This window comes from Leucopleurus acutus (genome assembly GCF_964270905.1).
Source record: "Leucopleurus acutus genome assembly, chromosome: 3".
Taxonomy (NCBI): Eukaryota; Metazoa; Chordata; class Mammalia; order Artiodactyla; family Delphinidae; genus Leucopleurus; species Leucopleurus acutus.
This window is the reverse complement of record NC_139145.1, coordinates 65,609,884-65,637,374: the sequence shown is the minus strand read 5'-3', so window position 1 is coordinate 65,637,374 and position 27,491 is coordinate 65,609,884. Positions and strand designations below refer to the sequence as shown.

The following is a 27,491-nucleotide window of genomic DNA, read 5'->3' as shown; positions in this document are numbered from 1 at the left end:
CTCAGGTTTTAGCTTGAACTCTGGCACTGACCAATGTTCCCTCATCCCTCTGGGCACTGGTTTCCCCACCTGTAAGTTGTGGACAATTTATATGCCCTATCTGCCTCCTGGGGTGATGGGGAGATCTGGCAAGAGAATGCCCATGAGTACATTTTCCAGTGTGGGAAGTGTGACATACATGGGGGCTGCTACTTTTCTTACTATTAACAGAAGATGCAAAACTCCTCTTGACCCCCTGGAGACAACACCAAACCATCCCTCCCGTCATTCTCCCTGTCCTTCCTGAGCTTCCTTTTTCCACAGAAGCAATCTCGTGGCAGGAGGGACGGAAGGCCACCAGTCAGTGTGGCACAAGGACTGTCCAAGGGCCCGGCCACAACCATCATGAGTCCTTTAAAGATGCTTTCGGGCTAATTAACCCAACGAAGGGTGCAGGCCCAAGAGAGTTTTGGGTTAAGGCACAGGTTGGAAGGTGGAGAGTGGATGCATGCAGCCTGCTTTCAGTATCAAGGAAAAAATACTCAGAAGTGCTCCCAGTGGAGTGAAATACTGGAGAAGGCTGCTGTAAGAAACCCTTAGAGTTTTCTCTGAAACATTGCTCTGCTGTAAAAAGCCCCATTCCTATCACGCAGTGGAAGCTTCCCTAATAAAAATAAAATACCAGATAGCTTATTTGTCCTGTGCCATAACAGAGACATAAAGGGTTCATACCTGAGTTGCTTATGAAAAGTTAATGATCAGTCAGTTCTGGGGCTGACATATTTCTAATCTAAGCTGTTTCCTGTGTCAAAACCTAAATCTGCAGGAAAATACATTTTGCTTGGAGTCTCAGCGGTGGAATGGCATCTCCAAAGAGGGCTGGGGAGCTGGGTGCGGCCCCACCTGGGGGAACCTCAATACCTCACTTGGTGGGTTCCTGGACAGACTCCATCCCAAAGGGCAACGCCAGAGCTGTGTGTAAGGGGTTTGGTGCCGGGGAGGCCCTGGCATTTCCCTCTGTGCTGCCTTCTTGAGCCTTCATACCCACAGCCCTTCCTCACAGGAGGGCCCTCCTCGTCGTCAGTCTCAGGTTCTGGGACCCCCTGCTCTTCTTGCCACCTCAGTGGGGCTGGGTGGTCATGGGACCCCAGGTTGAGAAAAGCCCCCAGGCTGAGGTTCCCACAGATCACCTGCAGAGTGGTGCCCAGTAATAACACCAGCTCACAGCCTCCACGAGCTAACTGTGTGCGGGGAATCCTGACACACGTCGCTTTGTTTAAGCCTCAGAAAAAACCCTGAAAACCATAAAGCAAAACAAATGCCCAGTCCCCCTGGGGTGAGAAAATAGAGCTCTCCCGCGCAATATATTCAGAGTCTGACCTTCTCTCACCACCTCCACGGCTACTGCCGTGGGCCAGACGCACGGTCCTCCGCCTCTGCCCCTCTGTGCCGCAGCCAGACCACGCCCCCCTCACTCGGAGTCCCAGCCCTAGAGGGTCTGCAGGGATGACCTGCCGTCCCCTCTCTGCCCCGTCTCCTTCCACTCTCCCTTGCTCATTACTCTCCAGCACTGTGGCCCCTTGCTGTTGCTCCAACATGCCTGGCATTCTGCCCCCTCAGGAACCTTCTCCTTGTCGTCCCACTACCCCAGGACTATCAGTCTGTCTTGCTCTACCTCCTTCAAGTCCGCTCATATGTTATCTGCTGGCCCTGTCTGTAACCCCCATGGAGCACCTGGCACGCACTTACTCCCATTTAGCGTACTGTTTGCCACGTGTCTCCCCAACTAGAATGTGAGCTCCACCCTCGTACCTGGTGCTCACTGCTGTGTCCCCGGTGCCTAGCGGGGCCTGACACAGAGTAAGCCCTCAGTAGATATTTGCTGAGCAGACTGTACCAGGCGCTGAGCTAGGCTCTCTGCAGGGGCTGTGCCCTGGTTCCCGTTCTTTGGGTTTGACAATGGAGGCGCCCACTCCTGCCTTCCTGTGCCCCCAAATGTTACCAATCACCCGGGGTCCAAAGCAAGTGGCTGGTGGGGAGGCAGAGAGCTGGTCTCAAGTCTTGTCCCTGCCTTTCCACCCTGCCCCCTTCTCCACGCTGCATCCTCACTCAGGCCTGGGCACACTGGGAGGGCTCAACTCAGTGCAGCAGGCAGAGCCCATGTGTGTAGTCCCAGATCGGGCTGATGGCTTCTGGGAGCCCCTAACAGAGTCGCTTAGCCTCTCTGTCTGTTTTTCCTCACTGCTCCTGGGAGCAGAGGCATATCCCTTGGGTGATCGCTCAGGGGTGGAGGGGTGTGGGTTGCCGGATGCGTTACGGCTCTGCTTTGAGCACCTAACTCATTATCAGCCTGTGAGTTAGGCTCTGGGGAGAACCTGGCTCTGTACTAAATAAAATAATGGCTCTGGGCTGAAACAATAGGCATCATATAATTATAGAAAAAAAGTACATATTAAAGAGCATGAATACTGGCTACAGAAATCAAAGTTACCTCATTGGATGTAAGGAAATTGCTTTATAAATTGATTTATGAAATTACATAAAACTAAACCTGCAATCCTTCTTCTCCTGAAGGTTTTCTGATGTGTCTGAATGCTGCTCTCAGTGCTTGACTGCATCTCTGAAACTGTCTTTTTATGGATGGCTTTTTTTTTCTTTTGCTCTGATGCATAGAAATGTATTAGCAAAATCAAGGTTCCTTCCAGAAATAAACAGATGCCAGATGAGATCATTCTTTGTATTGATGCACATCTGTCTTTGGAAAAGAGACAGTTTTACTTAAAGATACGTTTTTTTTTTTTTTGCCTTTTAAAAAGCTATTTTCTAGGTATCTGCCCTTAATAAAGTAATTAAACGAAACTTCAGTATTAAACAATATTTAAGCAGAGGCAAGATGGGGGATGTTGTCATGGCGATACATGTGAGTCAGGTCTAAGTAATATGAAGATGAGCCATCAGTGCTGATTATTTAGTGACTAAACGTTAGACACAAGGACTCCAGAGTGATTTCAGAGGTTAGGTTAATGGTACTGTCAGTGCTACAAAGTTTAGGAACATTTATTCAGAGCTTTTCTAGCTCTGCCCTTCTCAGGAGCACTCTTGGCTCTCTTTGGAGAGGATGGAGTAAAGGAGAGGGTCTTTTCCCCCAGGTTGGTTTGACTCTGGCCCCCAGAATTTCACTAACCCTAGCATCCCACCTGCACAAATGCACCCAAACACTGAGCGATGCGGCGCCTTGGTGATGGCCGGTCCTCAGAGATGTCTGCACTCACATGAACACACACATCCATCATCCAGACCCAGCAAAGACCAGATGCATCATTGGTGGGCACAGACAAACATCCTTGTGAACACATGCAGTAAACAGCATGTGTGCACACACATGTTCCAAACCCCTGCTCTCTCTACACAGCTGACCCCTCGGACTCACACTGGGGTTCCCGTGTTGGTCACCTCCTTCTAGCCCCTCGGAGGACAGACCTGTCACTCTGCGAGGGCCTGCAGAAGCAGTCCTCTTGATCAAAGTCCTCTTAAAAGAGAAGTCTCTGCAACTTGAAGCAATGCCTAAGTGGCCACTGAGCCCCCAGGGGAAGGCTGCTATGGACAGTCACGTTCGGTGTGAGCAGCCTGGAGTGGGTCTGTCCTCCTGCCCACTCCCAGGCCTGGCCCAGGGCAGGGAGCCACAGGTGTGGGAGAAGGCACTGTGGGGAGGCTCCGGGCTTCCCCAGGACTGTGGGGAGTGGGCAGCCACTTGCTGCCTGGGGTTTACGTGGTCAGTGCCAATGGGGAGGCACCTCATCTCTCTGTGCCCATGTGTGGCATGGCGCCTGGTGCATAATGGGTGCTCAGTTAGTGTTTGCTGAATGAATGGAGGTGTGTCAGCCTAGAGTGCTGGCTCGTGGGGAGCCATAGGAAGTGAAGTGAAGTGAAGGAGTACCGTTACCCAGAGAGAAGTCTGGCCTTTGCCCTCAGCTATTGGGCGGTGAACTCTAGGCCTTGGGATGTGCCTTTGTTTGCTTGAGCAAACCAGAGCATCTAACAATGTGATTTACGATGGGAGCCCTGCACCACATGGGACCAGCTCTGCCTCCTGTCTCCTGGCTGGATACGAGGGGTCAGCCACGTGGGCAGTATGGGATTGAGCGCTAGTGAAGGCTCTGGACACAGACCTGGGTGAGCTTCCCTGGTAGGTATGTTGTTACACGTCTATGCCGGGAGCCATGACCGCACCAGGAGACAATGGAAGCTCCGCACTTGGACCCTCCTGGACTCTGTCCTGTGGGCTTCTGCTCCTGGCTGACTTTAATCTGTACTCCTTCCTGATAATAAACAGTAACTGTGAGTATAACAGCTCTCAGTGAGTTCTGTGAGTCCTTCTAGTTAAATTATTAAACCTAAAGGTAGTTTGGGGAACTCCCCAAACTTGAAATTGGTATCAGACTGAGGACGTTCTTGTATGAACTGCTGTCTCTAACTTTGTAATGGGTTCCAGAACTCAAATGGGGGAGATTCTGACCCAGTTGTGTGGATGCTAAGCCTCTGCCCTGGGGACAAGCTTGAGTGTCTGAGTGCACACAGGGGCCTGGGTACCTGTACGAGAAGGCTCACGCCAGAGACATTGCTTTGAGCACCAGCTCGTCCATCCCCAGAGGCCAGAGGGCAGACACCTCTTGACTGGCCAGGACTCTATAGAGTCTATCACGTGGTTGAGTGGCAGCTCCTGGGGCCTTCCGGGGAGCTGCAGGCCTGAGCCCCTGAATGGGGCTTCGGATCCTTAACCGACCAGCCCCGTGTGCCCAGCCTGGGTGGGAAGGGACTCAGGCGCTAGACTGCACTGCGGGGTCAACTGAAGTTCCACAGCGCCTCGAACCTGCTGCCCTCATCTGGGAACCCTGCAACCCTCCCCCCGGGGGCCCCTTGCATCACGAGTCCCCAGGCCTAGAGGGCCGACCAGCTCCTCTAACCTGGATCACACTCCCAGCCAAGACAGCTGACAGGCATTCTTGCTGTTCCGGAAACACCCCAGGGAGGATTTGATTAAATTTCCTTCCATGGCTCATTTCAGGGACCAACAAGGCTTGCAATCAGGAATTTTCTCCTGCTATGGTGTTTAAAAATCTTATACACCATTGGAGGGAGTATAAACTGGTGCAACTTTTTTGGAGGGAGATTTGGCAATATCCATAAACACTGAAAACATGTCCACTCTTGGGTATAGTTATTCCACTTCTAAGAACTTATCTTACAGGGCTGCTAACACAAATGTGCAAAGAGGTACGTATAAGGATGTTCACCACAGTATCGTTTTTATAAGATAAAGCCTGAAAACAGCCTGAATGTGAGCTCCCCTGCGTAGGGCTTGGGGCTCTGCATTCAGGGTCTGGAAGCTGGATCAGAACCTTCCTGAGGGACTCTGTACCTTTGAGATGGGGCCAGAAGAGGTCACTGAGCACAAGTAAAGCCTTGAAGCTAGTACTATTGAGATAGGTTGGGACCTGGGCCCCTTTGCTGCAGTGCTTGCACCTGGACACACCTCTCCTCGAACAACAGAATACAAAGAAACTGTGTGGGACTAAAAATAACTGCCTGCATGCTGCCGTTGGGGCAAATTCTGGACGAAAGATACAAAGAGACCAAAAAACCCAACTGCCACTTCTGAAGGGCCTGGAGCAAAACCAAGGGGTCGGGAGCAAAAGCAGGGTACTGCGCATGCCCCCTGCACACAACACCACCGAAGGGGTGGGCAAACCACATAAGCTGGCCCTCCAGCCCGACCCCCCTGGACACATCCCTACTCTCACCGCATATAAAGAACAAGCTCGCCGGTTCCACCCCGCTCAGCTAGTGAGTCAGCAAGGGAACCTGTTGTTTGTTCTTTCCCCGCTGCTGCAGCAGGGGCCCCAGTAAAGCCTTACCTGAATTTCTTGTCTGGCCTCTGATCAATTTCTGTTGATTAAAGAGGCCAAGAACCCTGGTCGGTAACACTATGGGGAAAGAGGGGTGATCCTGAGGAGGCCACTGAGAAAGCAAAGGCCAGTGGAGGTATTTGGGAGGGCAGAGACCCCCACGAGTTCCACAGGCTGATGTACCATGGGCCCGGGCCCTGTCTCTTGGAGAGCTCTGGCCAATTCTCCTTGCGGTTTGAGCTCATCCAAAGCTCAAAAGAACCGGTTGTTCATCTGTAACCAGGGTTTTCGACACGAGCTGGCCAAAGGCTTTGAGTGCTTCAAGTATACTGTTTTCCAAGATTTTAAAACAAAATGTACCCAAGCGTTTAACGAGATTATTTTAATGCAGAACCTACAACCACTGTCTAGCATGTTGCAAACAGCTCTCTGTGCTAATCAAACGCCTCTCATCTTTTTACAATAGATTCATGACTGGTTCATACAAAGACAATAAGAATTAAATGAGTCATGAGCTCTTAAATCATTCTCTTTTGGTCTTTTTAATAACTCACTTCCAAAGAAGAGCTGGCTAAGAGCATATGCTTCATTAGAGTTATTTGTTCCCCATATAGGCATGGGGGAAAAGGGAATCTTTTAACACATCCTTCAAACACTGCCACAAATAATTTCTTTTAATGGGTTTTGTTTCTCTGCTTTTGTCACTGTACTCTGCCTGCCGACATCTGAAAGCCCCCAATAGGGAGATTTGGTGAAAGAAAAAAAAAAACAGCAAAAAAGAGTGGCTTTTTCAAGTCATTTGCAATACATGGGGTTTGCTATAAGCTTTTTTTTTTAAAAGAAGAATACAATAGAAAAAATTTTCCTCTCCCTGAGAATATCTCGGCCAAACAATTCCACGTGCTGGTCTCAGAGCCTTCTGCCTTCTCTTTGCTGTGGCAGAGGCTGGTGGCTAACGAGACCTGGAGCACCAGACACACGGGCTGCACCAGGAGGGGACACATCCACTGGGGCTCGGACACTGCAGCAGTTACTGTTGACGCAGGAGGCAGGCCCAGCTGCCCCAGGGCGAGGCCTTGGCAATGCTTGGTGCTAGGTGCTGTGTCCTAAGAGCAAGGAACCCGGGGAGCTCTGGCTGGGGTGTGCAGGCTGGCTGCAGGCCCTGGCAAGTTCCTGGACCCTCTGACTAACAGAACCCCACTTGCCTCACAGGGCTGCGATGAAGATTAAATGCTTGTGAGTGGACTAGCATGGAAACTGGCTCCTGGACACAGCAGCGGCTTAGTACCGATGGTAGAAACACCAGCATTAACGCTAGCAAGGATTCAGGAGTCAGCTATTTTCTGGGACTTTGGGGATGTCTTCTCCCTGCTTCTCCTCCCCTGATGGGCAGCCCCTGTCCTTGGGGATATAAGGGACAGTGAGGAAGACAGTTACGAGGGGAGGGCAGGTGACATTGTTGGTTGGGGCAGGGTGTGAAGACTGGGTTTGGGGACGGTCACTTTACTTCCTGAGTAGCTACTGTGTAGTCTGGGCAGGGCGCTGCAGCCTGGGATGGGTTCCACTTCTGCAGAAAGTGAGGCAGCCTCCTCCCTCACCTCAAGGACACCTAGTGTGGAGCCCAGGGTAGGGCGAGAAGTGTATGGATCTGCCTCAGAGATGGGCCCCCACCCCAGCCCCGATGCCTGTCTCAGGGGACAGGCCTCGGGAGACAGGAAAGATGGAGGCTCTGAGGTCCAGGTGAAAAAGCAAGGTTCCTGGCTCCTGTGCAGGCCTCTCATGCCCCACACGTCCCTGCTTCCCACACAATTTCTTTATCACAGCACTGTATAACCCCAGAGCCCAGAGAGCCCTCGGGGGGCACCTGGCTGGTCCCCTTTCCGCTTGGGTACCGGTGGTGAGAGGCATCTCCCTGCCTCCTAAGGCAGAGTCCTTCCTGAGGGTAAACTTCCCCCACGGACTCTGGTTGTGGCCCTCCAGAGTGACGGGCTGCCCTCCCCCACGTGGCACAGGGCTGTCTGAGCAGAGCAGGGCCCTAGGCTGGCCATGCCGACCACAGGCACACGGTGCATGGCCTGCGGGGTGCGGGCTCGCCCAGGCACGCCGGCATAGGTGCTCTCCTGGCCGGCAGCCTGGCCCAAGATCAGGGCAGGTGGTGCTCAGGGTGTTGTGCCTGTCCCCTGCCCGCAGCTTCTGAGCTGGAGCAGTGGCCGTGGGCCCTTGAGGGCTGAGGTGGGGGCCACAGGGCCAGGTCTGTAGCCGCCAGACCCACCACTGCTTTTGTAAAGAGCCCAGCAGCTGGCCAGGAAGTAAGCAAATTACAGGCCGCCCTTTGTGAGCTCTGGGGAACGTGCGTGAGCAGAAGCTATTGATTTCTTATCACCCAAACAGAAGGAGGTATCATAGTCCAGAGACCCGCTGCCGGGAGGTGAGGCAGAATTTCCGCCCCTCCTGGGGAGCACCTGTCTTGGGGGCCTTTGCACTCCTGGTACCTGGTGCTGCCCTCTGCTTGGGGGGTTTGTTTTCCCGGGTGGGGCTGAGGCAGGGCCCCTCATGGCCTGTGCTGCAGTGAGGCTGAGGCATCCTGCAGAGGGGGGCTCAGGCATCCCGGGGGCGGGGCACAACAGGGCTGTGCTACCTCGCCCCCTCGGGGCCGGGGAGAATGTCTTTGCTCCACGCTCTGCCACAGGGCTTGCCACTCACAGGCACTTATTACGTGAATGCAGAGGATGGCTCCCCACGTAGGCCATCTGGATGGCCGTGTACACACTGGTGACTCCTGACAGCGATACTGCTCACTGGGGAATCCAAGTGGCTCCTTCTTGCTTGGCTCCGGGCTACAAGGGTACATTTACTTTCTGATCAAATATTATTCTGATGCGTGAGGCATCCTTGATGTTTGCAAGTCAGAAAAGTTTAATTACATGTGTCATTAGCATGGCATTCTGTAATAGCTCTGTGACTGAATTCATTAACAGAATTCTTAACAGATAAGACAAATTAATATTTTGTTGCTCATGAAAGCCTCTCATTAAGAGAGTAGTGAAAAAGTGATTAATATTTTGTTGCCAATCAAGATGTCTCATACAAATGACAAAGAAAGGAGGCCCACACCTCTCGGTGCTCTCTCATCTGCCCGCCTTGGGTTTTGTAAGCTGATCAGCTTCCCCTGTTTCCCCTGCAGCGTTTCGGAGCCAGTTGCTCATTACAAGGCCTGTGATCGTGTTTCATCTCTGACTGTGGCAGGTGGGGGAGGGCGCTGAGATGCCACAGGCTGGGGGGCTCTACGAACCCCTCGCTCCTCGATCTTTGCTCGACCAGGGTAGCTCCCCCCTGGGCTTTTCTCCCCTGACCAATCTTGCTTCAGAAATGCCCTGAGAATCCTGATGACCCAGCTCTGCCCATCTCCAGCCTGATGTCCTCCTGGGGCTGCTCTCCTCACTGTCCTAGGACACGCTCAGTCTGAAAATGCCCACGCGAGGAGGACAGCCTCATCCCCGTTTCCCCGCAGGCTCAGAGAAGGTGGCGGCCCTGGACTTGTCGGAGGCGGCTGGTCAGCGTCTCCCTCCGGATGAATCGAGGCGACTACAGGCAGCAGGGGCACCCCAGGGTCACACCTGCCTGACGGGGAGCCTCACCAGACTGCGCTGGCTGCTGTCTGGGGACTCGGGCTGCAAGGGGTTGAGAGTGTTGTCTGGTGGGAGCAGTAATAATAATAATAATTAGTAATATTGTGAAAATGAGAGTGATAATAGTTAGCATGGAACATTATATGCTAAGAATTTCATGGGTCTCTTAATCCTCATTATAACCCTATGAGGCAGGATCTATTATTTATCCCCTTTCCACAGAGGAGGAAACAGGCCTAGAGAAGTCAAGTGCTATTTCCAAGGTCGCTCAACTAGTAAGTGGCAGAACTGAGGCTTAAACCCAGGTCCTTCTGACCCAAGAGCCTGGCCCTTCATGAGTAGGCTGTGCTGCGTCCCTCCCCTCTTAAAGGCAGGTGCGTGCGTGCGTGTGTGTGAGTGTGTTGTGTGAGTGTTGTGTTGTGTTGTGTGTGTGTGCGCTTGCATGCATCGGGCAAGGACCCCTGCGGGGCTGGCACTGCCCTGCACCCTCACGCTGGGGTTTCTGAGAAGCACAGGTCCCTGCCTGCTTGTGGGCTGCTGACTTGCCCAGAGCAGCAAGTGTTTCCTGGGAGGTAACAAGAGGCCATTAATCTCCAGTTGCACCCACAATTACCCAAATTGCTAACCTCACTGTGAAAAGTAGAAATTCAATTGAGCTGGTGCTGGAGGCATGTTCGAGGGAGGGGAAAGATACTCAAGAGTAATTTAATTAACCGCTGGCAAGTGCATTAAGAGGAGTTCTGCCTCTGCCTTTATTTCTAATGTCTTTAAATAGAGCATCAAGCAATGCACATGGATGTTCAGACAGACACAGGAGGACCTGACCTAGTTCTGAATTAATCACTACTGGCCAAACATGGTTAAAAGCTGGCAACCCACCTTGAAGGAGATGCATACACAAATGTGCGCCCCAGTGCACACACGTGCACGTGCACACACACACATACACCCTAGTCTTTACACACAGGACAGTGCCTTCCCTTGCTAAGATCGCAGACAAGCCCTGGGCACCTTAGGCTCAGAAGATGAAGAACTCTGCCCACCCAGCATCTGACCATCACGCAGCCACCAGGCTTGCTGGTACTGACATTCAGAGATGGGTGGGATATAGGCTATGCTCACTCTAGTGGGGAAATTGCAAGGAAACCATCCTGCCTGGTGTGACAAAGGTGGGGAAACGGCACTTCTGCCCAGCTCTGCCCAGGGTGGGACGCTAGAGTGACCCCCTCTTCCCATCTGCTTCCCCCATGTTCTCCAGGGCACATCCAGAGGGGTCTAGGGAGTAGCAGAATTCCAACTTTGTGGTTCCTGCAGGATTAAACGCTGGACCTCTCTCCCCACAAAGCAGTCTCAGAGTTGGAAGGGATCTTCAAGGTCATGGAGTTTAGCTGCCCTCTTGTGGCTAGCAGCATTGTTTACCATGATCCTGCTTGAGCTTGTATGCCTCTAGGGATGGGGAGCTCACTGCCTCCTGTGATGCTCACTGCATTGCGGGGCAGGGCTGATGGCTGGACTGGTGTTGCATCTAAGCAAACCAATTGGTCTCTTTTTGGTCCCTTGCCCTTTGTGCTAGTCCATCTCATGGGTCACATGGCCCAGGCCAGCTCCCTCTGCCCCAGCACCTCCCTCACCACCTCACAGTGGCTACAGGAACTGACCACTCATCCCACAGGTCTTCCTTCTTGGGGCCAAGCAGCCCATTCTGGGTTGGCCTGTCCTGAGCCAAGGAGACCAGGGCTGCCCCCTTTCTGCCTGAAACTTGTATTCCTGTCACAGTAGCTCAAGACCTGTCAGCCATCCTGGCAGCGCCCTGTGTGGGTGACATCACTCCATCTTCTCACATGAACTCCCAGGAAGCCACCTTATCCTGTGCCAAACCAGGGCCAGTGCGTATTCTTGACTCAATCCCTTTATTCCTCAAGGCCAGTAGAAGGGAGGCACCGATAATGTTGCTCTTCTAATAGATTAACTCACTGAGGATCAGTTTAAGAAATTGTCCAGTCATAAAGGCAGAGTGGGGTGATGCTGGGACCCCAGTGCGGGGTGCCTGCGCCCTCAGAACCCAGGAGGCCCCCGCTGCTCCTGTTAGGCTGTGAGAGCTCTGGAGCTCTCTTCTTCTGCTCAACTCATCACATCCCTACTCCCTCTCCCAGCAAACAAGGCTCCTGGGCAGGCCCCTCTGGCCTGATCTTGTTTCCTTTCACCACCCTGCTGCCCCTGCCCTCCAGCCAACCCAGCCCAGAGGCTCACCTCTGCCCTCCACAGGGAATACCCCCTCCTCGGCGTCCAGCTGTCTGTATCCTCCCCAGCTTCAGGGTCCAGAGTCTCTCCTGGGGGGCACCTAGCCAGATGCCCTGCCCTGCCCACCGCGCCTCCCCTGTTCACCTTATTCTGGGGCGGGCTAGCAGCTTGCAGCCACCATCCATCCTATTCTCTGCACGAGGTGGGACTGATACCTCCAGACACCAGACAACAGGCTGAATGGCACCAATGTGGGATGTGAAAAGAATGCCCTCTGGCCCTGCAGCTACCACATGGCATCTCGGCATCTCGCCCAGATGGCTTCCCTGGGAGGTGCGTCTGAGCTCAGAGTCAGAGCCAGGTGACTTACATTGATGTCTTCCAAATCCAGGAAGTTCAGGGCCAGCCCGTTGCGCTTCCAGACGATGGGCGGCCGCAGGTCTCCGTGGACAGCGCAGGTCAGCACTGTGCTCAGGCCCACGGTCACTGTGGCCACACTGACCCTCTCCTCAGGGGCGAGGCTGAGCTGTACCACCTCTGCAGGGAAAGGAGAAACCGTCAGCTGTAGGCCCAGGGGATGGAGTCTATACCTGAAGGGATACAGCCACAGGGATCTACTGCAGGTCAGGGGCCTCGGGCAAATTCCGGGGGCAGGAACATTGTCCACGCTGTGCTGACTAAATGTACAGATGGACACACCTCCTGGGAGAGGGGCCACAACTTACGTTAAATGCTCAAAGGGCTGTTTGAGGCAAATCAGGTCAGGAACCACAGCTAGCGTAGGGGAAGCATCTGGGCTGTGGATCTGTGAGTCAAGCTAAGAGTGTGGGCTGCCCCTCCGAAACCAGGGAGCCAGGTGTGCTGGCCCTGCCCTGTGCTCTCCAGGCCCCCTGGAGTCGGGGCCTTGCCAAGTGCTGTCAAGGTCTGCTGGCCGGGCCGACAGGTTTCTCGTCTACCTGGGGGCAAATTAAAGGTTGCACTGTCTGAAGTCTGGGGAATGAACTGGCTGACCTTTGAAGGTCTGTTTCTGTCTAAGGATTCTCTGAACTTGGATTTGGATTTCTGCTCAGCCGCCGTGCACTGCAGCCTTTAATTTTTTGAAGTGTACTTTAGGCTGTACAAATGATTAATCCTTGCCATTTTACACTTGATAACTGGCATTAAGACTGAGCATCCATCAGACAGAGAGGAAGGGTCTAAAATACCTCCCTGCACTCACAGGCCTTGTGAAATTCTCAGGATTGAAGAAAAAATCAAACTCAGGGTATTCAAGTGCCAAAAGGGGATGAGGCTTGGAGGGGCATCACTAGCTCACGGACTGGACTACCCCTCCGCTGTTCTGCCCCCAAATCTACTTGGGGGAGCTTGGGGAGGCAGCCAGAGGCAGCATGAGTTGGGGGAGGGGGCTGGCTCTGGAGGCCTGTGTTACTCTGGGATGCCAGCTAAGACGCTGGGACCCGGGGGCCTGACAGGTGTGGAGAAAGGCACAGAGTTGGGACCTGAGCTCTGTGACTCCGCGGGACACTTCTGAGCTGTGACCAGGCAGCACACCTGTGCTCACACCCTCTCGCCAGTGTGTGTGGGAAAGGAGGAGGGGAAGGGGAGCAGAAACAGCTGCAGGTGCCATGCACCGCAAAGCAGGTGCAGTGAAAGCGGGTGCACTAAGGTCTGATCCTGCGCCCCAAAGCCCTTTCTCCTCTGCAAACATTCAGTGGCCTGGCCCTGGGCCCACGAAGAGGAACAAGATATACACTAGGTGCTTAATCAGTGCTTGTTGGATGGATGGATTGATGAAAAATGGAGAAAATGGAAATAAAGAAGGAAAAAAGAGCCAACAGGCCAGTGGAGAGGGGCAATCACACAGAGGAAAAATGTGACTCCCGCTGAAGGAGCCACGGGAGGAAAGATAAGCACTGAGTGACTGATGCAGACGCAACCGGCGTAGTATTTTACAAACATTAAAGTGATGCATTTCAAGTTCCCTCTTAAATCATGTTCTGCTTGCTGCCCTCCCACCTCTGAGTCATGAGGCTTACTGCTCCCGCAGAGAAGCCGCTAACCCTCTGTAGCAAGAGCCAGGCTTTGGAGATGCAGAGGGGTAGAGAGAGGGAGAGAAGAACTTGCTAAAATAGTTTAGCTCCCACTGTGCCCAAGTGCAGAGGAGACAACTCTTCCTCCTCAGAAGAGCCACAAGGCTCCGTGCTCTGTGGAAGTGGGAGGGGGTGTGGAAGGCCCCCCTCATCCCAGGCGTGTGGGAAGAAGGAGGGAGATAGCGGGAAGGGCAGAGAGCATGCCTGTTGGTGTGCGGGTGAGGGAAACCACGGGGGGTTCTAGGAGGAGGCTGAACCCTCCCTCAAGCGGCCTGCACCCCACCACCTCAGGCGACCACAAAGATGTGGCAGAGAGCCAGGGCCTGCGCTCGTCTGCCAGAGCCCCCTCGGTCCCTTGCGGCATGGAGGGGCCCAGAGGTTCCTGGCTGGGTCAGGGTGTGCTCTGGGCCTCTGTACCTGAGGACTGCATCGGACTCTCAGACCTGGGCCTGACGGAACGGCCTCCAGACCTCAAGGGCGCATCATGCCAGTGGGGACTCTGGACTCCACTAGGCTGAGAGTGTCCAGACCAAAAGCACAGCAGGGCTGACCTCTGCCGCGGGTGCCCGTGGACAGCGCGGCCAGGGGTCCTTGCGGTGGGGACCAGAGGTGGCAGTGGACAGCCGCACGCTTCCCTCTACACTCAGAAACCAGCTTGGGGGGCTGGGAATTGGAGACACAAAGCATTTTTATTAGCCAGGGCATTACTTACGTGGACTGTTAAAATGATCAGCTCGGATTAAGCTTTACAATGGACTGAACATTTAGGGACATTTTTCTCCCAGTGGCTGGTGGGTGGGGTGTGTGAAGCGGTCAGTTATGTTACAAAAGGAACCTATGTTTTCTTTGCATGTATGAGCACCAGTGAGAGTAAAAGTAAAAGGCCAACTGGGAAGTCAGGGAGGGGCCCTCAGAGGAAGCAGGACCTCCCCTGGGCTCCAGAACTCTGCTTCTCCAGGTATGGTTCCTCCCGCCACCTGCATCTCATCTCTGGGGCAACTGATCAAAACGCAGACTCCTGCCCCTCGAGCCCAGGCTGGTACTGTCTGGTGGCAGGATGGGCATCAGGTTTTAACAATCATCCAGGGGCTTCTGTGGTACCTGAGGCCTGAGAGCCACTGCCTTAAAAGATTGGGGGTGTGGCGGGAATGGGGAGATGGAAAGGGAGAATGTGGGTGCAGGTGGGGAGGGGAGGCAGTGTGGTCGGTGGGGTCCCAGGGGCCTTAATTACCAATCTAGGAGCATGGGAATGTAAGATTACGTGCAATGTAGGAGCCCCTTCCTCCACGCGGCCCCAAAGTCTTCCATTTTAAACAGCTGTAGAAAAATGGCTGGAAGAGACTATAGCACAGGGCTAAAAACACACAAACAAACCAACCCGAGTGGGAAGCCTGTGTGGCTCGCCATCCGCCGCTGGGATCTGGTTCCTGCATCTTTCCTGAGTGCACGAGTGCACCCTCGAACATCTGTATGTCTGAAGATGTGTGATTTTCACGGGAAAGACTCATGCAAAATTAGAATGCATGAGTACTGACAAAACCATCATAATTCTGCTCCTGTCAGCTACACAAATATTAACCAAACAGCAAATATTTGGGTCATTTAAAGTTTAATTAAATGAATGTTTTATTAGATTTCGTCCATGTCAATATTCCCCAGATCCTTTTAAAATTCTGGAGGTATTTATGGCAAATGAACTGCTCCTCACTCTTGGTTATTTACTGTTCAACACGTCTTCCCCGGCAGGCCCCATCTCCCAGGGTGATTTCCCAGTGAGGGAAAGATGAGGCAGCATCACGGCCTGGGGCTCGAGCGAACTGGGCAGATGCCTGGCTACGGCTCTGGACACCCTGGCCTCCAGGCCTGGCTCTGCTGGTGACACCCGAGTGGCCTCGGGCAAGTCCCTTCCTGTCCCTGGGCCTCAGTTTAGACATCCATATAATGAGGGATTGGGCTAGGAGGGCTCTGGGGGCCCGGCTGGCTTTCAGGCTCTAGGACTCGGAGCGCACGGCTCTGAGCAGACGTCCCTGCTCACTCTCCCCGGTCCTGCCAGGAGCTGCCCGGCTGCTGCTTCCCTCAACGCCACCTGCCTCTGTTCCTTGCCCACTTGCCATGATGGTCCAAGTGACGCCTCAAGTGGCAGCGTGAACAGGTGCCAAGCCCACAGGGGCTTCCCTCCTGATACCCCCGGAACCCTCCCATCCCTCTCCATCCAGGTCCTCAACAGCCTCCTGTATGGTCACCCCTCCACTTTACCCCTTCTGCCCGTGAGTGTCCTGGTCACCACTTGGAGTACAAGATATATCACAGCCCTGTTCAAAAGCTACCAGTGGCTCCCCATCACCCACAGATTCACCGTGACTTGAGAACAGTCCCTGACCTTGCCCCACCTTCTCCTCCCAGGCGACTCAACATGGTACCCACTGGTCCCCATCCCATTGGGGTTTGGGATCTAAGCTTGTGCCTACTTGGCACCTTCTACTTGTCTATTCTGAGACTCTCACACTCTTGGTCTCCATCTCCAGGATGACCTCATGGGATGTTTCTGGGACTCTGAAGTCTTCACATAAGGAGACACTTGGACCGACATTGGGTGAAGATTGAAAGAAATCATCCTGGTGAACTTATCATGATCGTTTCAGCCTTAAGTAACAGAAACTCTCAGAAATGCTCAACTAGCCTAGGGAAAAAAAAAAGAGAAAAATAAGAACGGAGATGATCTTAATGCCTGTAATTGGAAAATCTAAGGGGGTGGAGGAGGCTGCAAGCATCCAGGCCCTCAACAGTGGCACTCTCTGCGTGGCTGCAAGAGGTCCAGGGGCGGCCCCACCCTCACATTGTTCCTGTACACGGGATCCCAGAGAAAGGGCCCAGATCCTTCCTGACAGCCCTGCCAAAAAGCACGGGGGGAATCTAATTGCCCAGACTCATCTCCTGCGTTCTTCCCTGAAGCAATCAACCAGGCCAGGTAGATGGAGTACTCTGCAGTCGCAGTACTGATCGACCCACAGGCCTGGGCCATGTGGGCACCTCTGGGCTGGGTGCTGGGTGGTTGGGGGTGGGGTCAGATGTCACGACAGAAAGGGTGTGCTGGGAGGATCAACACCCTGTGACCCCCACAGAGACACTGAAAGGGCCCCTTCGGTCCCCTCCATTCCTTCACAGCCCCGTCTGGAAGCCTCTACATGGTGCAAGATGATGATGGGATGGTGGCTGCAGCCATGTTGTGAAGACAATGAGAGTCGTCAGAAGGAAACCTGATTTCAGTTACCACCGTCTGCCCCCCAGCTGCCCCCTCTTTGGAGAGTGATCTGGAAGGGCTTTGTGGTGGTGGCGTGGCAGAGCTGAGCGGACCCCACAGTCCTCTTGAGCCTCCCATGGTGATGGGGACAGGAGGAGGGCCAGGCAGCCTGGGATTTGCGTAGATGGCCCTCTTACGTGTTCAGTGAACACACTGACTGAACTTCTACTGTGGGCCGAACCCCACCCCTGCCCAGGCACGTCTGTAGAGCAGGGGACTCAGATATGTCTGCACCTGGACTCTGCTCTGGTGGGGCCCAGTGTCACAGGAGAGGGAGGTGGAGAAGCCACACTGCAGCCCTCCAGGGAGCAGCCTGTGGAAGGGCTGACAAGGGATCCTTCCAGCTCTCAGCTGTGGCTCTGCTGCTCCCATGGTGTTGACCATCTGTGGTCCCATGGGCCACTCTGTGGGAAGCATCCCTAGATTTCTGGGGGACCAAGCAACAAGATATGCCTTGTGCCCAGAGGATGGTGGGGGCAGTGACAGAGGGCTGGGCTGGGGGCTCCCGTCAGGTCTGGGGTGACAGTGAATCTGTAGAAAGAGGCTGGTGTCCCTGGAAAGGGAGGGCCAGGGTGGGGAGTTTGTCTGGCACTGCTAGGCAGAGGTGGACACAAAGAGACAATGTCCTCACTATAAGAACCGGCACTGGAAGGCTGCCTGGTGTGTAGGCAATTCAAGGAAGGCAAGGGAAATGGGGGTTCCTCAGGGCTTGGGACATCTGTCTCCCTATGGGCTAGGCCTTCCGATATCAGTCAGCTTTTCTTTATTCCTCCTGGGATGAAGAGGCTCAGGTAGCATTGCCATGATTGTCAAAGTCAGCGTGGGTCGCTCAGCACAAGAGAGACCTTCCTGCTTCACTTGAGGCAGGAAACAGATGGGCCCCAGGCTGAGCAGCTGGAATCTATCCCCTACGGACAGATACTCCAAGATAAAGATAATGGCAGGAGCAAGGAGGAGCTGAGTCCTGCTTGGATGAAAAATAAAGAGACTACGTATTTCTCATTCTTGAGGTCAAGGAGATTGCTCAAACTACACATGCACAGAAAGGTTCCTCAGAGATCAGAGAAGGGAGGGGGCGCCAGACCATAATATATTCTGTCAACTTCTCAGAAACCCTTGCGCTGGAATCCATCTTGGCTAAGAGATGCACACGCACACAGGGGAGGGCCCTGAGTCAGACCAAATATGGACTCAGAGCCAGGCAAAGCAAGATGATTGGCCAGAGGAAACCAGAAGAACTTTCCCCATATAAGTGATTTAAACTACCCCAAAGGTGCAACTCTTTCTCTGAGCCCACCTGTGTGAGTCTATCCACACATACTTTTTTCCTCCTAATAAACACTTTACTTGTTTCACTACTTTCCAGCTCTTTGTTGAAATTCCTTTCTCCAAAGCTGACCTTGTCACTAACCACTGGCCCTGGTGGTCTAGTGGCTAGGATTTGGGGCTCTCGCTGCCGCGGCCTGGCTTCAGTCTCCAGTCGGGGAACTGAGATCCTGCTTTGAGCCGCCGCAGGCCAAGGCCACCCGAGATCACACTCACCAGGCTGCACGTCGGCAGGGGGTCCCAGCAGTGCTGTTTGGCCCTCCCGTATCTAGTACAGTGCCTGGCACACGGCAGGGGGGCTTCAGGTCCAGTCCAGGGAGACACCTCCCTGGTTCTCTAGGCCCTTCAAACCACGGTGGGAACACTCTTGGTTTTCCAGACACAGCCCTCACTTTCCTCCCCACACATGCGCTCTCCCTGCTCCTTGGAGCTTGGAGAGAAGAGGCAGCATGGGGGATTAACGGGCCCACCATGAACAAGCGAACAAGCACCCTGCCTAGAAGCAGGAGGCCATAAAACTTGAGTTGTGGGAGAACTGGGTTTTAGTTCCTATTACAGCTTTCCCTTAATCTCAGGCGCTATTTCTCACACTGACTTGAACTCAATGAGACACTCATAAACCCATCAGCACCCTCTCAAGCAGGCTTCTGGTGCTTCACAGCAATAGAAATTAAATTTCTTAAATTCCTGTCAAGTTGGCGTTAGTTTTCTTACGCTAGAAACGCACTAATGGAACACATTCCTACCTGGACATTTGCCAGCTTTCAAATGATGCTCTTGGTGGAAAGACTCTGTTCAAACCTCAGTCTACCAGCCCCCACATCCCTGTGTTGACTGAGCTAGGCTCAGGGCAAACCTGGGCTCAGGGGCTGGCTGGAAATGAGGGAGACCTGGAGAGACACCGCAGATCAGGCGCTTAGAGAGCTCTCTGCAGTGGTGGCCTCTTTGCGCACTGCTCTCCTCCCGTGACCCGGGGAACATCCTCTCCCTGGGCGGCCTGGGAGTTGCCAAAGGGGATGTGGCCCTGTGTGACAGACTCTATTAATCTGGTCTTGTTCCTGTGACCAGGGCCACACTGTGAAATTGGTGAGTGGAACAGAAACCAGGGTAGAGTGTGCATGGCTAAGGTCACCTGACCAAGTAGGGGACAGGCAACACCTAACATCCCCTGGGCCTGATGGCTTCCCTTGTCATTTACAGGGTGGGGCTGCTTTAGCTCACCCCATGAGGAGGTGATGGCGGTACTTCGTGCCTCCCCTGTTCCCCTCCACCAGAGCCTGCCTCTCTGGGCTCCTTCAAACATCTGCCGAGACTGTGTGGGTGGGAGGCTGGGAACAGGTGGTCTTGGGGCCTTTCATCTTGACACGCATGTTTGGAACACTGGGGTGTGTCCAGCCTGGGCAGGTGGCTCTGGACCAGCCAGACTTGCACTCATCCAACATTTCCTGTTTTTTTAGGCATGATCAGATTTCATTTTTGTGCCCCTGTCATATTCCCTCTTGCTTGCTTCATTTTGGGGATGGTAATACACTCACTAGTTAATTACCTCCAGGGAATTCCCTGGAGGTCCAGTGGTTAGGACTCCCTGCTTTCACTGCCAAGGGCCCGGGTTTGATCCCGGGTTGGGGAACTAGGATCCCGCAAGCCGAGTGGCGTGGCAAAAAAAAAAAAAATAATAATGACCTCCAGATCTGGGGGTAATCTCCTTTCTCAGTTGACTTATGTTGTTTGGGGCTGCTTCAACCATTTTTGCAGTTCAGTTATTAAGTTCTACTCTCTGAGGTAAACAGACACCCTTATAAGCTGCATGAAGACAGAGACCATATGTCTTTTATTTCTTTTGTATCCCAGCACCTAATACAATTCCTAGCACACAAAAAGGCTTAATAAGTAGTTTTAAGCAAGTGAGTGATTAGGGCAGTGTTCATTCAACAGTTATATACTGAGCACTTGCCAGGACACGTGGGTATATGCTACCAAGCAGAACAGGCCCAGAGCCTGCTAACCTGCGACTCCTGGCTCAGCAAGGGGACAAGTGTCATAGGGAGGGAAAGCAGGCCCCTGAGCCTGTCCACAGACCCTGGTGCAGAGCCCTTGGCTACTGCAGAGCCTGACTGCCCTCTTTTGGTAGAGCTCCCTGTTTGCCCAGTGGTGGGCCCTGCAGGGGTGGATGCAGAAGGTAGACCCATGTCCTGCTCCCAAAGAGCCCCGGTCTGGTGTAGCCTTCTCTCTGTTCGCAGGAGAGGCCTGGGCGGGGCAGGTCAGCTGGGCATCCTCTGAGTTCTAGGGCTCTGTTTTGCCTCCTCTGGCCAATGAACCCTTTTGGCTTTGGGAAAACTAAACCACACTGTGACTACTGTGGGCAGATGAGGGGAGGTTAGAGGTGAGCTAAGCGCCCAGAGACTATGACACCACTGTCTCAGGGTGCCCTGGGGTGCCACGGGTGTGGCAGGCAGCAGACGCATCACTGGAAGCATGGGGTCAGCGCCAAGGTTTAAAGCCCAGGGCCTCCTGGTTAGCAGGGTGCGTGGCCTCCATGGTGCCTCCCTAGCTGGTCTTTGTGGCCTGGGGGAGCCTCGGCCAGGCCAGCCAGTCTATGTATTTCCCACACCCTGCCAAGCTGGCTCCCAAAGGGGATGGAAGCACCTCTGTTCAAGATATTTGCAAAAGGAAAGTATTTTAACCAAAGTTGTCTTTTGGTGACTGTAGGGAAAAGAATGTATTGTCTTAGGTAATTGTATACTAGTTACTCGGAATTTGCAAAAATTCATACAGATGTCAAAGACTGGATCTAGCATCTCCTGGACAAGCTGTTGGTGGAGAGCAGACAGCTTTTATCTAACCAGCACGAGGGTGCCATGTTGTGTGTTCGCAGATGCTGGTTCATTTTCCAATCTCTGAGCACTCATTAAGACTATTTCTAAGCCCCTCTTGAAGCCAGGATGCAGTGATATGACTGGTTCTGACCAAAAGAATCTGAACATGCCTGGCTACACACGCAGTCATTACGATGGTTAATTTTAGGTATCAACTTGACTGGGCCATGGGGTGCACAGAGAGTTGGTTAAGCATTATTCTGGTGTATCTATGAGACTGTTTCTGGATGAGATGAACATTTGAATCAGTAGACTGAGTAAAGCAGATTGCCCTCCCTAATGTCCATGGGCCTCATCCAGTCAACTGAAGACCTGAATAAGACAAAAAGTCTGAGTAAGAGAGAGTTTCTTTTCTCTGACTGGTTCAAGAGGGGACATAGGTCTTTTCTTCTCTTCAGACTTGAACCAAGACAACATCTCTTCCTGGGTCTTGAGGTTGCTGGCTTTCAGACTAGAACGTACACCACTGGCTCTCCTAGGCCTCCTGCTTACTGACTGCAGATCTTGGGACTTCTCAGCCTCTATAATCATGTGAGCCAATTCCTAAAAATAAATAACTCTCCATCCATCCATCCATCCATCCACCCACCATCCATCCATCCATCCATCCATCCATCATCCATCCATCATCCATCCATCCATCATCCATCCATCCATCCATCCATCCATCCATCCATCCATCCATCCATCCATCCATCCAACCATCCATCCATCCTACTGGTTCTGGTACTCTGGAGAACCCTAACTAATGCAGTTATCATCCACGCTCTCATTTCCTTCCATGGAGACTGTATGGCGAAGCATTTTGTGAGAACAAAGAACAAAGTAGTCTCCTAGTTGCTGCTTGAGGAGAGCTGCCTGACCCTATCAGACCTGATGAGGGTGAGAAGTCAGTCTTCACTGCATTATGCCGCTGAGATTTTAGGGTTTCTATGGCACCTGGTGTTGATCACCTAATACATAACACCACACCCCACCCCCCTACTAAGAGGAAGAAATATAAGTTAATTTACTTCCACTGAAGAAATTGTAATGAGACGTGGAAGGGACTGTTGGGAGGGCAAGCCATTCAGGTCAGGAAGCCTCTGAGAATCCTCTGACAAGAGGAGATCTAACTTCTGTTCCAATCCCCAGAACATCTGTCCAGGGATCTCATTCCCTTATCCCATAGCTATTACTACTGCTTTCACTATTAGTGTTCAAACTCTGTGCCCAAGGGAGGGGGCATCTAAGGGTGGGATGGGAGAGAATGTGTAAATAAATTACACAGTATAATATGCTCTATAGGTAGAAGGAACAAGATGCCAGGAGAGAATATCAGGGGAGCCCTATCAAGATGCAAGTGGAGACATTCAGGATCAAGATGGTGGGGCAGTAGGACATGAAGCTCAGCTTCTCCCACAAATACATCAAAAATACATGTACATTTGGAACGATTCTCACAGAATATCTACTGAATGCCAGCAGAAGACCTCAGACTGCTGAAAGGGCAAAATAATTTCCATGTAACCAGTAGGAAAAGAGAAAAGGAAAAAAAAAAAAAGAAAGCAAGAAAGGAATAGGGATGGGACCTGCATCCCTGGGAGGGAGCTGTGGAAGAGGAAAGGTTCCTGCACCCTGGGAAGTCCCCTCATCTGGCAGGGAGATTGGCTGGGACAGAAGGGGAGCTTCAGAGCTTCAGAGGAGAATGCAGCAGCCGGTCTGTGGCAGCCAGAGCAGAGGGAGAACTACACAGATGGTCAGTGCCGCTGCCCTGCACTCTGCAGCCTGAGAGATGCAACCGCCCATGCGGACAGGGGCTGGAGGCTGGAACTCGGGCTTCAGAGATCAGAATCAGGGAGAGGATTGAGGTTGGCTGTGTGCAAACAGCCTGGGGTGGCTGGAATCCTATGTGACCGCAACTGAGGGTGTACACAGAGGAAATCTGGGCTGCCTTAGAGGCTTGTTGCCATTGTTTGGGGGGTGCCCAAGGTGAGGTGGGACCCAGATTGTAGCCCTTTTCCCTTTGTGCACACTTGCAGAGGGCAAGACACTGCCTGCACAGGCTCCAAGGGCAGTTGTGAACCATCATTGCTGCTCATCCGAACACCAGGAGTGGTCATGAGCCTCTGCCACTGCCCTCGCAGACTCCAGGAGTGGTTAGGAGCTACGTCCACTTCCATCATGTGCTCTGGGGACGTGCCTGAGCCGCCACTGCTGTGGAGAACCCCAGGACTGGGAACCAGCTGCCACATCTGTACGCTCCCTATCAAGGGGATAATGACCAGCACTCCCTGAGGAAAGAGGCGACAGGCACCCGTACTAAAAACAGCCCTCGCGCCAAATATATTAAACCCACACAAGCTACACAGGGGCACCCTCACATATAAATAGTCCTCCAAGACCACAGTAGACAACTGTTTCTCCTAAACTCACAGAGTAGACAAATATAAGTAAAATGAAGAAGCAGAGGAACCACTCCCAGTTAAAAGACCAAGAGAATTTCTCTGAAGGAACAAATAATGAAACAGACTTCTTCAGTCTAACAGACACTGATTTCAAAAAGGAGATAATGAAAATATTAAAGGAATTAAGAAAGGCTATTGACAGAAATGCAGAATACTGTAAAAAGGAACTAGAAACTATAAAGACGAATCAAGAAAAATTAGAAAACTCATTTTCAGAGATGAAAGCTGAGCTAATGGCAATGAATAGCAGAATGAATAATGCAGAAGAACAAATAAATGACCTGGAAGACAGAATAACAGAAACCACCCAATCAGGCCAGCAGACAGAAAGCCAAACAAACAAACAAACAAAAAAGAAAGCAATGTGAGACCTATGGGATAATATAAAGCATGCCAATCTACACATAATAGGGATTCCAGAAGGGGGAGAAAGAGAAAAGGGTATAAAAAATGTATTTGAAGAAATTATGGCTGAAAACTTCCTAAACCTAAAGAAGGAAACAGATATGCAGGTATAGGAAGCACAGAGCGTCCCAAATAATATACACACAAACAGACGTACACCAAGACCTATTATAATAAAAAATAGCAAAAGTTAAAGATAAAGAGGGCTTCCCTGGTGGTGCAGTGGTTGAGAGTCTGCCTGCCGATGCAGGGGACATGGGTTTGTGCCCCGGTCCGGGAAAATCCCACATGCTGCGGAGCGGCTGGGTCCGTGAGCCATGGCCACTGAGCCTGCGCGTCCGGAACCTGTGCTCCGCGACGGGAGAGGCCACAACAGTGAGAGGCCTGCGTACCGCAAAAAAGAAAATAAAAAATAAAGAGAGGATTCTAAAGGCAGCAAGAGAAAAACAAAGAGTTAATTACAAGGGAACCCCCATAAAGCTATCAGCTGATTTCTCTACAGAAATGCTGCAGGCCAGAAGGGAGTGGCAAAATATTCAAAGTCCTGAAAGGGGAAAATCTGCAACCTAGGATACCCAGCAAGATTATCATTTAGAATAGAAGGAGAGATAAAGAATTTCTCAGAGAAGCAAAAACTAAAACAATACAGCAATATTAAACTTATCCTAAAGGAAATATTGAAAGGTCTTCTCTAAATAGAAAAGAAGAATCTATAGGAAAGAGAAAATCACAATTGGAAAGTAAATCACTTAAATAAGCCAGGACACAGATTAAGAAAAAAATCAAAAAATTTCTCTGAAAGTGAAAATAACCACAATTAACAGCAAAAGGATGAAGATGTAAAAGAGGCCATCAAAATCATAAAATGTGGGGGAGCAAGAAAATGTATATTTTTCCCCCCTAGAATGTGTTTGAGCCTATATGACCACCAGTCTAAGGCAAGTAGATACAGGAAGGGGTTAACATACTTGAAAAACAGGGTAACCACATATCAAAAACATACAGCAGATTCACAAAAACCCCAAAGAAGAGAGTATAATTATAATACAAAAGAAAATCATCAAACCACAAAAGGAAAAACAAAAAGGACAAAGAAGAAATATAAAATCAATGGGAAAACAAGGTTTAAAATGGCAATAAATACACATCTATCAGTAATTACCTTAAATGTCAATGGACTAAATGCTCCAATCAAAACACACAGAGTGGCAGATTGTATAAAAAAACAACAGCTTATAATATGCTGCCTACAAGAGCCCCACTTTAGGGTAAAGGACACACATAGATTAAAAGTGAGGAAAAAAAAAAAAAAAGTGAGGGAATGGAAAAAGGTATTTCACACAAACAGAAATGACAAGAAAGCAGGGGTTGCAATACTCATATCAGACAAAATAACTTTAAAACAAAGGCCATAAAGAAAGATAAAGAAGGACACTATATAATGATAAAAGGATCAATACAAGAAGAGGATTTTACACTCATCAACATATATGCACCTAATACAGGAGCAACCAAATACATAAAACAAGTACTAAGAGACATAAAGGAAGAAATTGACAGGAATACAATAATAGTTGGAGACTTTAACACCCCACTCACATCAATGGACAGATCTAGACAGAGAATCAATAAGGCAACAGAGATCGTAAATGAAACAATAGAACAATTAGACTTATTGATATTTTTCAGGACATTACCTCCAAAAAAAGCAGAATACACGTTCTTTTCACGTGCACATGGAACATTCTCTAGGATTGACCACATACTATGGCACCAAACAAGCCTCAACAAATTTAAGAGTATAGAAATTATCTCAGGCATCATTTTTGACCACAACAACATGAAACTGGAAATCATCCACAGAAAAAGAAACAAGAAAAAACAATTACACGGAGATAAATAACATGCTACTAAAAAACCAATGGGTCAACGATGAAATCAAAGAAGAAATTTAAAAATATCTTGAGGCAAATGACAATGAAAACACAACCAAAGAAAATATATGGGATCCAGCAGAAGCAGTTCTTAGAGCGAAGTTCATAGCGATACAGGCCTTACTTAAGAAACAAGAAAAATCTCACATAAACAACCTAACCCACCACCTAAAAGAATTAGAAAAAGAAGAACAAATAAAACCTGGAGTCAGCAGAGGAAGGAGATAATAAAGGTCAGAGAGGAAATAAATAAAGTAGAGATTAAAAAACAAGCAAAAAAAATCAATAAAACCAAGAGCCGGTTCTTTGAAAAGATAAACAAGATTGACAAACCTCTGGCCAGGCTCACCAAGAAGAAAAGTGAGAGAACCCAAATAAACAAAATAAGAAATGAAAAAGGAGACATAGCAACTGATACCACAGAGATACAAAAAAACCATAAGGAAATATTATGGAAAATTATTTTCCAACAAATTCGACAACCTAGAATGGACAAGTTTCTAGAAACATACAGCTCACTAAAACTGAATCAAAAGGAAATAGATAATTTGAACAGACTGCTCACTAGAAGTGAAACAGAATCTGTAATTAAAAAACTCCCTGTGAACAAAAGAAGTCCAGGACCAGATGGCTTCACAGGTGAATTCTACCAAACATACAAAGAAGAACATATACCGATCCTTTTCAAGCTCTTACAAAAAACTGAAGAGGAGGGAACACTCTCAAAAACATTCTATGAAGCCACATGACCCTGATACTAAAACCAGACAAGGATACCACTGAAAAAGAAAATTATAGGACAATATATTTGATGAATATAGATGCAAAAATTCTCAACAGATATTAGCAAACTGAATCCAACAACACATAAAAAATATCGTACACCATGACCAAGTGGCATTCTTCCCAAGGTCACAAGGATGGTTCAACATATCCAGATCAATTAAAGTGATACACCACACAAAAAGAAAAGACAAAAACCACATGATCATCTCAATAGATGCAGAAAAACCATTTGACAAAATTCAACATCCATTCATGATAAAAACTCTTACAAAAGTGGGTATAGAGAGAATGTATCTCAATATAACAAAAACTATTTATGACAAACCTACAGCCAATATAATATTCAATGGTGAAAAGCTGAAAGCCTTCCCGCTATAATCTGGAACAAGTCAAGGATGCTCACTGTCACCTCTTCTATTCAACACAGTATTGGAAGTCCTAGCCACAGCAACCAGATAAGAAAAAGAAGTAAAATGTATCCAAATTGGAAGGGAAGAAGTAAAATGGTCATCATAGCAGATGATATGATACTATATACAGAAAACCTTAAAGACTCCACACAAAAACTACT

The 27,491-nt window shown here is 50.6% G+C and overlaps 1 protein-coding gene across 2 annotated transcripts in view; it reads right to left on the bottom strand.

Annotated features, from left to right (window-relative positions):
- The window catches only part of FSTL4 (follistatin like 4), a 440,321-nt gene that overhangs the window by 52,260 nt on the left and 360,570 nt on the right, over positions 1 to 27,491 (bottom strand). For both annotated transcript variants that reach the window (XM_082835740.1, XM_082835739.1), the window contains exon 7: positions 12,126 to 12,292. In XM_082835740.1, the coding sequence (XP_082691866.1) occupies positions 12,126 to 12,292 (167 nt within the window). The remainder of the gene's footprint in view (positions 1 to 12,125; positions 12,293 to 27,491) is intronic.